This window comes from Aythya ferina, assembly GCF_964211825.1.
Source record: "Aythya ferina genome assembly, chromosome: 8".
Lineage (NCBI taxonomy): Eukaryota > Metazoa > Chordata > Aves > Anseriformes > Anatidae > Aythya > Aythya ferina.
The window spans coordinates 19,014,035-19,028,116 of NC_140304.1; the positions used below are offsets into that span (position 1 = coordinate 19,014,035).

Sequence of the window (14,082 nt, forward strand, 5' to 3'; positions counted from 1 at the left end):
TCTAGGGCACTACTAGAAAATATGTTATAACTCTATCTACATTCCTGGGTAAAGGTTGTTAGTAAATTCTGCTAAATATAAATTCAAAAACACTAAGCAAAATGTTTACAGCATCTCCTACAGTTTTACTCCAGCTAAGCTTCCCACCCCTCTGCAGTGTAAGTACTGATGGGCTAGCACCAACTTTCCTCTTGGTACTACTGCCCCACCTTCCCTCCTCATAAAAGTTCCTTGACTGAAGAGAGTCACATAGTACTGGGCAGCTATCACTGAGAGTGTTTTATGGTTAGATAGCTAAAAACTGTATGCAAAAATCTGCAGGTAGCTACTTGGTCTGCATATTGACCGATACATTTCCTGCAAAATATCCTTCATAAAAATAGATGTACTCATGCACAAATAAATACCCTTTTCTTTAGAAGTAGCCCAAGTTTTATTAAACTCATTTTTTCCTTGTATTCCAAACTAAGCGCCTTCAGGGGCTGTTCACGGTTTGGGTGCATTTTACAAGTTACTCAAGAAGAGTAGCTCTAGTGTTGCTTTTATTTTTTTCTGAATATTTCATACAAGGCATCAAAATAGTAGATATGCCAATCTTGGTTTAACTGTGCTCATTTCAAAGTCTACTTCCTGCAACACGACTTTGTCCCAGCCCTTACATTAACAAAACCATACACACTCCCATATGCATGCACTTGAATCAATAACTTCACAACTGTCAGAGTGTATCAGCAAAATAGCTCTTCATCTCTTTGCAAGACTTGGGAATCTGACACATCACAACACTGACATATCTCCTGCAGATCATATTTCAATATTCATTTTCAATATTTACAGGAAATGGTTGCCTGCAGTAGCTAGCCAATTAGTAGAGGTTCGTTTATAACCTTAGATAGCAGAGACTTCCTGAATAAGGAAGTAAGTCTTATGTAAATAAACATAATTCACTATTCAACACATCAAGTGAACAACAAATTCTTGTTCACCTTAGGGTTAGGGTAGGTGAAAAGTAGATAAGAGTGTTCACTATCCATTCTGATAATGAATGGAACTTCAGAGAAAACAGGTTTATGGTCAGTACTTTGATAAAAAGCAGGCACAAAATTTGCACAGAATTTAGTCGTAAACCCTACAAAAATGTAAATATTAATAATAATAATAAAGCAAAGAAAATACAAGTTCTTAATGAGCTTTCAGAAACAAGAATGAATAAAGGAAAGTACCAAACCCATTGGTCAGGTTATAAAACGCCTCTTAATGACCTCAACAATTAAAGATGTGAAATGCATGCTGCAAACTTTGGCTTACAGCAGCAATACCAGCAGCAATTTTTTGAGGAACTAACAAGAAATAATTACATAAACTATTTGAGATATAAAGTAAAAAACAAGAAGAAAATCTGTTAAAATATATATATATATATATATATATATATATATATATATATATATATATGGAAGAATCATAACAGAAAAGTAAGCCACAGTTCACCTGAGATGCAAGATTACAATGTGCCAGGTACCCATTCCTTTGGAAGCAACCCAAATTTTATTAAATTCATTTTTTTGCCCATACTCTAAACTAAGCACCCTGAGGGACTGTTCTCTGTAGGGATGCATTTTAAGAACTACATCAAAGCAGCTCATGTTGCTTTTTCTTTTTTCAGATATTTTATATGAAAACCAGAACAAAACATGAACCCAGCTCAACATCTAAGAACTTAACCTAGTCTATGGTCAGAGGCTAACTAGTACCTTTGGGTAAGTTTTGCAAGGAAGATACCATTAATCCTATGAGATGCATTCTTCACAGTCTCTTCGGCAGGGGGACAAATTGTTCCTTTGTCTTTCTCAACAACTACCCATGTCAATGGGAAAATAAATAACTGTAGCTTGGTAGCAGTACTGATGTGTAACACCTCTAGATTCCTCATTAATCTTACAATTTTCTAAAACATTATTTTTAGAAATAATTCTTTTAACTAATGACAAACACAGTTCTGTCCCCTGATCTTCATAATGAATTTCTAAGTTCAGTCAGTCCAAATTGTACTTTTATAAATTAGTCCAAATGTACAGCAGATCTTCAACTTCAAGGCTCCTTTGTTACATATTCCCATCTTTTCTTCCATTACCTCACAATGGGAACCTTCACTCAACCCTATTTTGCTGTGATGTCACTCCCCAGTGCTCAACTGCTGTAGTTTCAAATACTTCTGCGAGCTGGTTGTACCCCGCTCTTAAAAGATGGCTGCAACACACACAGGTAAGATATTAATACTATGCCCTTACTCCTGAAATGCTCCTCTTCTCCAGTGCCTCCAAAGCTTGACAGTAACTCGGCGGATGGAGGCTATTAGCATTGCTCACACTCCTCATACTGCTCCATCTGTCTACGCACATATGGCAACTACTATCCTAAAAGTATCATTTCTGGATCAGCAATTTCCTCTTTATTGCCAGTTTTTGAAAGTACTACCCAACTGTAGACATAATGTTACTAAGAGCATTAAGGCTATTACTACTGAAACACAAGACCTGCCAGAACAATACCTGTCCTTTATCTGTTATGGAATGTCCTGCTCTTCAAACCAAAACAAACCGTAAACCAAGGAAAACAAGAAACAAGGCCCGTGAAAGGCAAATAGTTCTTCATTCTCCCCAGTCTTCCCAAAAAAAAAAAAAAATTATCTCTTGGAATTTTTATCTCTTGGAGAGGAGAGGAAAAAAAAAAAAAGCAAGCAAGCCATTTTTGTTTAGAATTAGTTTCACCTGCATCCACCCTTTACAAAGACAGCATCTAGTTTTAACCACTTAAAGGGTGTAAAACTGCTGCAGCAAGGATAACCACAAAGGTGCACTAAACAGCAAAAGTACTTGAAATGGGGAAATGTTTGTACTGAAGACAATATAATTCTCACTCAAGGGAGCATGAGATATTCACCTTTCCCTTGTCAAAATTACTCTTCTAATTTGTAGATATTTTCGATTGGGAACAGACACTTGTAAAAAATTGCATCTATTTGTTTTTATTTTTAATGGACCTAGGAGCATGGATGTCAAGATGAATATAATCTACAGATGCAAATTGTGGAATAAAGCTCCTGGGGTAAAAGCAAATAAACAAAATGAACCCCTGTAACCTCTTTTTCACCTATTTTTTTTGTGAAAAGAAAAAATATTCCCATAAAATTGCTCCATCATAACACAATAAAAAAGGAAGGAAAAAAACACTTAAGCAGCAAAATCTAAAATTGCTATAGCTGACTTCCACAAATCTTAATTCTGGTGGAAGCTGCAACTGTAAGAGAAACAGACAAAAAGCTGAGGAAAAAGCCAGCATCGTGATGGTGATCAGTGAAAAAACAGAGAGCCTTCCTGACTCTAAAATAAAGACCTCTTCACACGTGGAATAACGTGGCTGTGTGATGCTGAGGAAATGCATGGCTATAGTTTGCCCCTTGCTTGGAAGAGAGCCACAAAGGGGTGAGGCTGCCTTCTTGGCCCTGCCATGTGCTTGTGCTGGCTCGCAGGTGCTCGACAGGGCTCCATCAGCTCCCTGCCCAGCTCCTGTCAGCATCCATACAGGGCAGAGGCTGGACCACCTCTTTCCAGGACAGCCTGCGTTTAGGTTTACTTACACGGTCATGATGCTGTAACACAGATTTTCATAACGTATATGCAAAGTTCTTGTAATTTGTCTTGTAACTGTACCGGTTTTGACACTTGCATATTGTTGTACTTTGTATGCTGAGGAAATGACGGCAACACTTTCCTTTTCAGGGAAGATGACCTCAAAACATTTGTATGAGATAAGTACATATAAACTGGTATTAGATAAGGCAGTGGGATGACTCCTCCCACTCTATCTCATGCCTTGTACAAAAGTGAAATCTTCGTAAAAATAGTCCTTTAAATTTGTAGGACAAAGCGAAACCACACAGGCATATATAAACCCTGTATGCATGATTATTTTTTTCTTTTTAAGCAATCTCTAAACTTAAGTCATTTTGCAAAGCTCCAGATTATCCACATGAAACAATAAGGCATCATGCCAGATACTATTGCATTTGTGCTTTCTGCAAACCATTTTCACGGACATCTTGTTCTAAAAAATTGCATATAAGTAATTTAAATATTTAGATGCAACTTTCATTAATATTCCAAGGAAGAATAAAGCACTTCATAATTGCATTAAGTACTTTATAATAATCAATCACGCTGTTTTTAGAAAGCAACTACCTGCCTGATAAGTTTCCTGGGTATATTATAATATCTCATTTTTAATGAGGCTCCCCTTCCCTACTTCCATGAATGACCGGAACTATTCTGCTATCCCATCATTTAGAAAGAATAAAGACCAAAAAAGAATAAGCTGGTTCAGATGAAAAAGAACAAAAGCTAGTTCCGAATTTTAGGTGATAATTACAATAATTTCAGAAGTTTTTTTATTAATTTGTATCAATTAACATAAAATAATTTAATATGAGTGGCACAGAAAATTAAGTAAACTGACATACACAGCATTCAATTATAAAATTCACCATATCTTATTCTGTGTCTTATTCAATGATTTGGAACAGTTATTTCTAAGATAAAGCTTTAAAATATTTAATATTTAAAATATTAAATACTAATTATGCAAAAAAAGATGTTTAATAAGAATACTAATCTTTAAGACTAGTAATTTTTAATAGAAATCCACAGTAAGTAGATTACAAAAACAAAGAGATCAGTGCTCGATGTAGCTATGCAGACAAGAAAGGGAAACCTGGTAGATTTTTCCTGATTGTGAAGACAGAACAAAAAATAGTGTCAAAGGTAATAGAAAAGACTTACCATTCATGCTGAATAGCTTATTTTCAGAAACATATTGCTCCTAATATTAATCCAACAGTTGATAAAGTATGTTAATCCCTACAAAAAATCAGTGCTTCAATCTCTAAACACAACTATACACTAACTGGAAAGAGAAAGCACACAGAATCCAGAGCTTCTCTTCCTTACGAGCTCCTTCTGATGCAAAAATCTGCGAAGCACAAGATAGCAGTAGTAAACTAAAATCAATATTCAGCACACGGATATTTGGTTTTGCTCATTAACTACTTCTGTTCTGACCAGTGCTACCTATTCATGCCCAAAGCAACTCAAAATGGCAGGGGAAAAAAAGCATGCAAACACCAGGAGGTTTTAAGATGTTCTCAATTATATCAAGCACTGGTTGTTTCCATGGCAACCTTAGACCAGAATTATCTGTTGACTTGTACCCAACTAGTAGTTATTCTAAAGCTTTAATCAATTCACACAATGTAGTCTGTACATTATTTCATATTTCGGATATATTTTTCCCTACATATACATATATCTAGCAATTATTTATCTAAATCTGTAAGATATTCCATAGCATTTAAAAGTGTATCGATATGTTGAATCAGTTAGAGAGCAAACAGAATTCCTTTGACTATTCACCATCCATCCATTTATAATTTAGAGACTACAAGAATTTGAAGATGACAGAAAGATGCAATAGTGGTGACTCTCCTGACCATTGCTGTCACTTCAAGTTGTTATTATGATCTCTTATTTTGCACAGATTTGGAAAATACCCGTATCAGCTTAAGAACAAAAGATTTATACTGATTTTGCTGCCTCTACATTCAAAACCGAGCAGCCTCATTGTCCTTTCTGTTCCCACTTCACTCAAAAAAAAAAAAAAAAAAAAAACACAAAAAAAACAAATCAAAACATAGGTTTTGCATAGTTGCTATTGGTAGAAATCAAGACGTCTGAAACTGAGAGTGAAATATATCCTTCTGCTGACTACCATCAGCATATCCCTTTCATCTTCTGGCTGTGCAGCACAACTGACCTGATTACTACTAGCTCAATGTGTACACTCACACATGCACTCAGTCAAGTTTTTAAAATAGATTCAAAGGCCTGTGGTATCCCATACCATCTCTGCCCCTACTGGATTCTAAGGATTTTACACAGCAAATCTATTTCATATATTAACTAAGAATGCAAGGCATGTTCGAAAAAAAATGTATGCTCTATAATAACAAAACAATGAAACAAAGGAATTAAATAAATTTCAAAATCAACAACTAAAAAAAACCCTGAGGCCTTAGGCAACATGTGAAAGCACGCTAGGCCACAACACTTGATGACTGACAACACTTAGCGAAGTCCACCTGATAACAAGCAACTCCTTCACCTTCAACAAACCCAGAGCTTTAGCAGTAACTGCTTGTACAAAGACATACACAGAAACAGACCTGTTATAATACTGCTTTACAGCAGTGTTAATATATTAACTTTCTGTTCAAATCAATTCAACTTCAAACCTAGAGCCACAACAAAAATCTCCTTTCCAACCTTTTTTTTTTTTTAAGGAATGTAAAGGAGTGCTTTTGCCTTGAACTCAGGAGTAATTCACACTAAGCATCTGCTATTTAGCTTCACCTAAAACCTAACAAGAACATCCCCTAAGTTGCAGTTACACGTGCAGAACAGTTGAGAATATCCAAATATCCTTACAAAACAAACACCAGTATCTTTCCAGAGCACTGCTTATTCATTAAACTCTGAAATTAATCAGCAACCTGATTTCAGGTGACCCAACATGATTCTATGACATTGAATTGTCAGGTAGAAAATAACTGTTTCTCTTACATTTTTCCTTTATAATGATGCAAAGAATCGTCACAGATGATGCATTTTTCTGCAGACACAACTGCGAGTCAGTAGCAGACAGACATAAAAGCGCCCTTTACTTCCTGTCACTCCTTAAGCCACGGTGGTAGTGAAACGAGAATCCTAAAATGCAGGCTTAGTCCATGTGTACCAACAATTATTATTATTTTTTAATCTTTTACTAATCATCAAATAGAGAGTTAGGATTCAGGATAAATATCCAAAATGTCATCCTGAAACTAAAGCTACAAGATAACCAATATTCAGCTACCAGCTCAGTAAGTTTTCTTCAGAAAAATTACATCCAGCCACTGTGTTTAATTATTACTCAAAATGGCATTCAAAGTACAACTATTTTCACCATGTTTATCATCGAAAGACACGACAGTCCATTTCCTCATCACGCATGTCATACAAGGAAGCTTGCCTTAAATAGACAGAGAAAAAAAACAGCAGAGACTTGTACACAAACAGGTCACAATTTGTGAATGTCAGTAGGTCAATACCATTTTTTTCTCCATTATATAAACAAAAGTGCTTCAATGTTATTTTTTCAAATAGCTATTTACATAAAAAAGAGCTTCTACGTAAACAGAAGTTAGAATCTATTTTTACTGAGCTGAAAATATTTTGGAGAAGTGGAAGCTCGGAGTTTATGTACTTTCAACATTTATCTTCCTAACAAAACTAGTCAATCCTTTTCCATCTCATTCTGAAGACCTAGATTTCATCTATTTTAGGTCAATGCATTAACACTTTTTTGTTTCCATGTTTACTGCTTATCCTCTGAGAACAGATTCATTCCAAGCTCATAAACTGTTTCAAACTGAAAGCAAGGAGATGTATAAATGCTGATTTTCTTCATGCTAACACTGATGTTAGGCATTTCAAATAAGGCCTATTTTCGATTGAAATAACTGTGCTATCCCAAATCCATCAATGAATCTGAAATTTGGAACAGAATTATCATCAATTACCATACTGCAACATTTTAAAATGAGGATTTAACCATAGAGATAATTACTTTGCAAAAAATGCATTGCTGTACAAGGAAAAAATAATCAAATGGCAATTTACTTACATTGTGATATTTCTGAAATCTCTTTTATTAGCCAAAATGCAATCATGGAAAGTTTTAGTCCATACAAATGCATATTGTTAACTAATAACTAATTCAACTGTTAACTAATTAAGAAATTACAGCTAATGCTATTCATCATATTTGAAACTAAACACAATTTTGTTTACTACTGTATAGAGCATTCTGATATATCATTCACAATAAAAATGAAAAAAATAAAAACCCTATAATAAGTATAATCTGTGCAGCCATGTCTGCACACTCCAAAGTTCAAACATTATAATTTTAAACAAGTTTTCTATTTCTGCTGAACTAGCAGATTTAATTTGAAAATAAAGGAAGTAATTTAGAAGTAAAAATTGGGGTGAGGGCTTGCTAAAACAAGTCATCTGTGCTTTAACAGAACGGGACCAGCCATAAATTCTAGTGCCAGCCACCCAGCCCATGAAACAGCCCCCCACTTCTCTGTGCATGATGCAGTATGTTACTCTTCAAATTAATGCCTTTAGATAATGAATTGCAAAGTCGTCCCTGGAATGTATCGCAGAGCAACGTTCGTATTCAATCACTAACATGCACGCTCTTCAATTGCTATGCAAATTGAAGACAGAATATCTATAAAATAAACAAAGGAACCTACTTACTTGATTTGTCCCATAGGACAGCAAGTTCAGAGAAATGGCTCTCATTTTCCAGAGGCACTCTCTGTTCATGTGTACCACCCTTTGAGTGCCTATGGAAGAGGCGGTTAGCGAAACCTTCCAGTCTCTGGAGCGCGGTGGCAGTCCCTGTGCACTGGTTACAAGGTACCTCCTTCTGAGCTGCCATCTATACGCACTGGCGACTTTTAGAAAAGCAAAACAGAAAATATCTAAAAGGAGCTGGACAAGTCAGAAACACTAAGAGCTACGCATGTGTCAAACTTCCTGTATGCAGTGTTTTCTAACCACTGCTCTGGTCTACTTCCTGTTAAGAAAACCTGTATAATGCACTGTTTTATACTGTTAAGTCTCTTTTCATGTCAATTGAAAACTGTTTTTTTTAATTATTATAATTTTAAACCAAACAACTGCAATAACTGCTGTAGATTTTCACAGCTTTTTAGTGCACGTATTTTATAGTAAAATACATTTAAAAAAAATTAAAATACCATAAACAACTTATTCTGAAGATCAGAAGCCAGATATGTATATATTTTTAACTTACCGCAACCATGCATGAAAAAAAAAGTGACTATTCTGCAGTTCATACCCTGTTAGTAAAATGGAGTACTAACATCACTGTCACAGCTTAACCAGCTGTAATCTAATCATTAACAATCCCATGTTTTCAACTAAGCAACTTTCTAAACAACGTGGTTGCTTGCAGAAACTGCTGAAGAAACGATTACCTCAAAAAATATATTGTTTTCCTCCTTTGAGGAAAATCAGACAATTTGAATTCTAATGTTCATGCAAACAAGAGTACATTATACTTACCCATACTGAGTTCTACTTACTCCAAGAATGAACCAAATGATTTTAGCTTTTTCAGTAATAAGCTCCCAGAACAGCACTGGCAGACCCTTATATAGCCGCATACTCACTCTCCCAGCTCCAGAGGCAGCTGGAAGGAGTCACAAAGTCACGGTCACTGGCTCCTGACATTGCTTATGTCAAAGCCTTGAGTGCAGTCTTGTGGAATTACACAAGGAGGATTTTTCATTCACAAGAAATTTGAATGTTTTCAACTGCAGACTAAGTCTAGAGAGCGTCATTCTTAATGGTTCAGAACATTGGGAAAATAAATTAAAAGTGGTATTTAATGCTAAATTATATTAACTTTTAAAATTATGTAATGTTGCATGCTTACAATGAGTAATACTAAAAATCCATTTTTGTGAAAATGGAAATACATACATTGGGCAACTTTCCCAGTGTATCTTCAGCACATATAAGACGTGGTTTCTTAAAAATTTAGAACTATTCTTAAGTAAGATTGAAATAACTTTTCACAATCTGTCTCCTGTCTTACAGTCAACATGTTGATGATACACCTCTTATTTTTCACCACCATACTTCTCACTGAATAGTTTCCAAATGCAGCAGATATCCATCCTTGGACATTACATAACTATTTCATAACAGCTCTGCATTTTCAGAAAAAAAAACTATGACAAGAAAACCACCTATATTAATGATGAAACAATAAAAATGCTGAAGAACAGACTTTACAGATCGGGCTGCATTCCTCAAAATAGTAACTTAGAGTTGTCACCATTGACCCCCGTCAGGGGAACAGTTTAAATTTCTAGCCCCTGCACAAAGCACAGAAATGCAGGCTCTAGATATACTCTAGATTTTTTTTTTCTTCCAGCACCTGTTCAAAATTCAGGACCAACTTGTCTAAATACTGACACTTTACACATTGCTTTGCAAATCTGGATGAGAACCCGTTGTCTTGTGGGTGACCATGCTGCTCTCTCCTATTAGGTTCTGGTGCTGCAGCCTCCCCTGGATCCCAGCCCACCAAAGGTAATTTTTTACCTTAAGCCTTCCTGGCTTTTACCTACTTTGTCTCAGGATCATTGCTGACTTCCATGACACCTCCCAGGTTCAAGGCTTTGCTGCCGAAAACAGGAACTAGTGATGACCGTGAGGGTTAGCTTACCTTACTGGGGGCATGAATAGGCAGAGAGCAGATAGCTTATATACCACATATAACCAATCACTTTATGGTGGAGCAATGCTATGCCAGCTTCCATATAAGAAATATTTACAAAAGTTAAAGACAACAGCATGCTTGTTTTCCCATCCAGTGAACATTTCAGAACTGGAAGAGCCTCTCTGGATTTGCACAGCCATACTCCCCTGTAGTTTACAGTAAGTGTCTGTGCGTCCAGGGAATCCTTCCAAGCAACTTTATTTTCTCTGACCTTTACTGCTTCCTCTAGTACTCATCATTTTCCCCTCCCCTGATTCCGCACCTTTTTTTTCACAGTACTGTCACCTTATCTTTTGCACAAGTGTCTTTCACACATTTAGCTCCCCTGATCTCAGGAAAAGTAATTTACAAAATTCACATCACTTCACATTATGTGTGTTAGAGTCTACCAACCCTCTAGTGTCAAATCAAGAGATGTGAGAACTGCTGAAGAGCATCTCTGCCCACCAAAATTAAGAGTTTTGAATACACCCAAGTGACTAACCCGGACACTTGAATGAGGTGTCAAAACTAGGGAGCAGAAACAGCCAGCCTCTGAGACGACAGAAGTGAACTGGTTTAAGTGAAAACAGGCTATCAAAAATAGATTATTAAAAGATAGCCTAGGAGGAAACTTGGGTTTACTAGTGTTTTTTTTAAAAATACTACCAATAGATACCATCACAGACATTCTGGTCCACAAGCAAAATATGAAAAAAAAAAGTACTGGTCACACTCATCATTTATTATTCAAGCACTGATAGAACAGATAGCAATGTGCTTTTGTAATAGAGGAATTTTTTTGGCATTGATCAGCATTGCCCAAGAACAACACAAAACACTACCACACTGACTTTCTTTGATGCCCACATCCCATGTGGACTTCAGGGTCTTCATATGACATCCACAGTTTTCAGAGGTGGAACCTCCTATTTCCTTTTAGCTAATCTTTCATCTTATCGACAGACCAATACTTCCAAACCAATTCAGCATTGATTTATTCACACCAAGTATTATTATTTTTTTTAAATATTATATATGGTAAGCATGGAGTACACCAGCTCTGACATAGTATTTTACTCCCCAAAAGCTCAGTAATCAGCAACAAATGATTCTTTGTCAGAGACAAAATTCTGTACCTGTGCTTGTCTTAGGATTTTCACTCGCTAGCCAATAGTGCTTTTCCTTAGAACACTTTGTAAATCTTTAAATACAATTAAACATTTACACAGACATCTGCAAACAGACCTCAGGTCATCTTACTCATGCTGCTCCGAGCTGGAAGAAGAACCAGGGCCAGCTTTGATCTAGAGCCGTGCAGTGCCTGTCGTTAAGGTGGTATGCCCTCCAAGAAAGGAAGGAGGCTGTGCCCCATCCACACCACCACCATCCCCATGTTCTACCACCTCAGTACAACCAAAGTCAGCTCAGGTGTATGTCAACCCCTGTGCACAGGTGTGACCCATGTAATGCCAGGCCTGATGAAGATGCATTTAACTCTCACTGAATGATTTTTACACTACAGTCTGTGACCTAGGAAACTTTTCTATTAAAAAAGAAAAAACAAACAAACAAACAAACAAAAAAACCAAACCGCTTTATTTCCTTAAATATGTAATGTTTGAAGACCTTACAGCTGTCCAGTTGCAGTCCATAATTTCCTAGAGCTGAGCACTATTGAAAATTGCTCTTTGTTCGCACACCAAGCCTGAGCTGCCCAGACACAGCTCCTGGCAGGGTGCTCGCAGCTCTGGTGTGTGACAGGACACCAGCCATGTGCACATGGAGCTACTGACACCTCTTCCTGAGTACCAGTCGGCTCAAGCAGGCTAGGGGTACAATTTAAGGAATGTGTTAGTCACATTGGAAAAGTAGAAGCACTGAAGCAGCTCCTTTCTAACAGGTATCTGAAGTGCCTGTTCTATAAGAGATAATGAAGATCCAACTTCTCTCCATCTTGCAACCCAAACCAACAATGAAATGGTAAAAACTTCCTTTAGGTAGAAATTTTATTTTCACTTAACTCTAGTCACTAAGCCTTGGAAGTTTTAAAACACACTAAAAAAACAGATGTGGGTAGGAGATTGAGCTATGAATATTTATATTACATGTGTAAATTATAGTATTTTGATAAAGAACGTTTCAGTAAAAATTCTTAATGTACCATCCTGTAGCTTTATAAAAAAAAAAAACAAAAATCAAACAGAACATAACAGTGACAGCCATAGAAACAGGCTAGCACTGTGGTGCGTTAATCTGTAAAAGGCAACAAATCCATCTGCACTTTTCCTGACTGCCAGCCCATAGCCTAGTGTGCATTTCCCAGCAGCCGAAACCCAGAGTACATATTTCAGACACTGGTAACAAAGCACAGCAGTATAACCCAGCCAGAGACTTTCAGCTTCTTACTGAAAAAAAAGTCAAAAATAACATAACAAGATAGACCATTTCTTTTTTAATCATTTCTGCTACCACATCATTTCTGTTTCTAGGAAGTTTCTAGGAAGCAATTCCACCCCTACCATTCAAGTCTTAAAAATGAACAGTCAAGGAAGAGCACCCTCCTTTCCTCCAAGAACATAGAGATGGCTGAGTAACAGTATCATCTGTACATTCCTGCTTCGTGCGCATTTTTCTATATTCACTTCTTATAGCTTTAAAGTATTTAAAGTGTTCCCCCATAAGAGTTACTATGATCTCCCTGAACTTTATAGTACTAAGTGAAATAATATGAAAAACTACAGCACGACTATATGTTGCTGAAATGCATTTATCTCACTCCTAGGAACTAATGCCATTCACAGAACTGAAGCTCCCTTACAGTGTCAGAACTGGAGCATCTTCCCATCAATTGCATGAAGGCTAACCAGGAATATCTTAAAATAAAAACCACAGAGAAGATAAGTTTTTAAGACAATGAACTATATTCCTTGACAGGATCTTGAAAACTAGAACTATGATGTAAGAAATTCCAGATCACTCCCAGGTAACTAATATTTAGGTCTTAATTCTAATCTGCCAATTTAGTGTTTTCCCAGTTAGCTACAGAGCTGAGTCAACTTGCCTGCTTAAGCATATTTTTTTCCTAGAGGTTAAAGACAATTTATTTGCTTTTAAAATAGATGGCTTCATCTTTCCCTTTACGCACCACTTATTTCTACAAAGGTCCAACTTTATTATTATTTATAAATCAGGAGCAAGCAATTATTTGACACAAATTGTTAGGGAGGGTTTCTCAATTTTTAAGAACTTGTAGATATTGCTGAATATAGCAGCTCTCCTGTTGGCCAATAAATTATTTGTAAGTTGAAAGATAGTGCCAACATATATTAAAAAGGAAAATAACTTCATTGTCTAATTTTCAATTAGAAAACAGAAAATTGTTTAGTTCTACAATCTTTTAAATAATATGTACTAAAGAACCTAGAGTGTTTTGTTGTATAAATTGGAGAAGACATGTATAATCTGTCTCAAATTATATAAAACTTAATCGTTTATATCCTTTTCTATCAAGTGTATACTGTAGCAACTAAAAATAAGAATTTTATCAGAAATTGTTATTAACCACAGTTCATTTTGAGTCTTGCCAGGCACGCATATTTCAGAAAGAATTATGGGTAGAAA

General features: G+C 36.2%; 1 protein-coding gene across 4 annotated transcripts in view; it reads right to left on the reverse strand.

The window, feature by feature from the left end:
- The window catches only part of PRKACB (protein kinase cAMP-activated catalytic subunit beta), a 68,612-nt gene that overhangs the window by 26,704 nt on the left and 27,826 nt on the right, over window positions 1–14,082 (reverse strand). Inside the window, exon 1 of one of the 4 annotated variants that reach the window (XM_084528510.1) lies at window positions 8,421–8,685. The exons of 1 other annotated variant lie outside the window; for it this stretch is intronic. In XM_084528510.1, coding sequence (XP_084384636.1) covers window positions 8,421–8,604 — 184 coding nt within the window. In that variant the 5' untranslated portion in view covers window positions 8,605–8,685. Of the gene's footprint in view, window positions 1–4,838; window positions 5,150–6,674; window positions 6,961–8,420; window positions 8,686–14,082 lie in introns of those variants that run through there. 2 more of the 4 variants (XM_084528513.1, XM_084528512.1) reach the window with 2 other exon arrangements.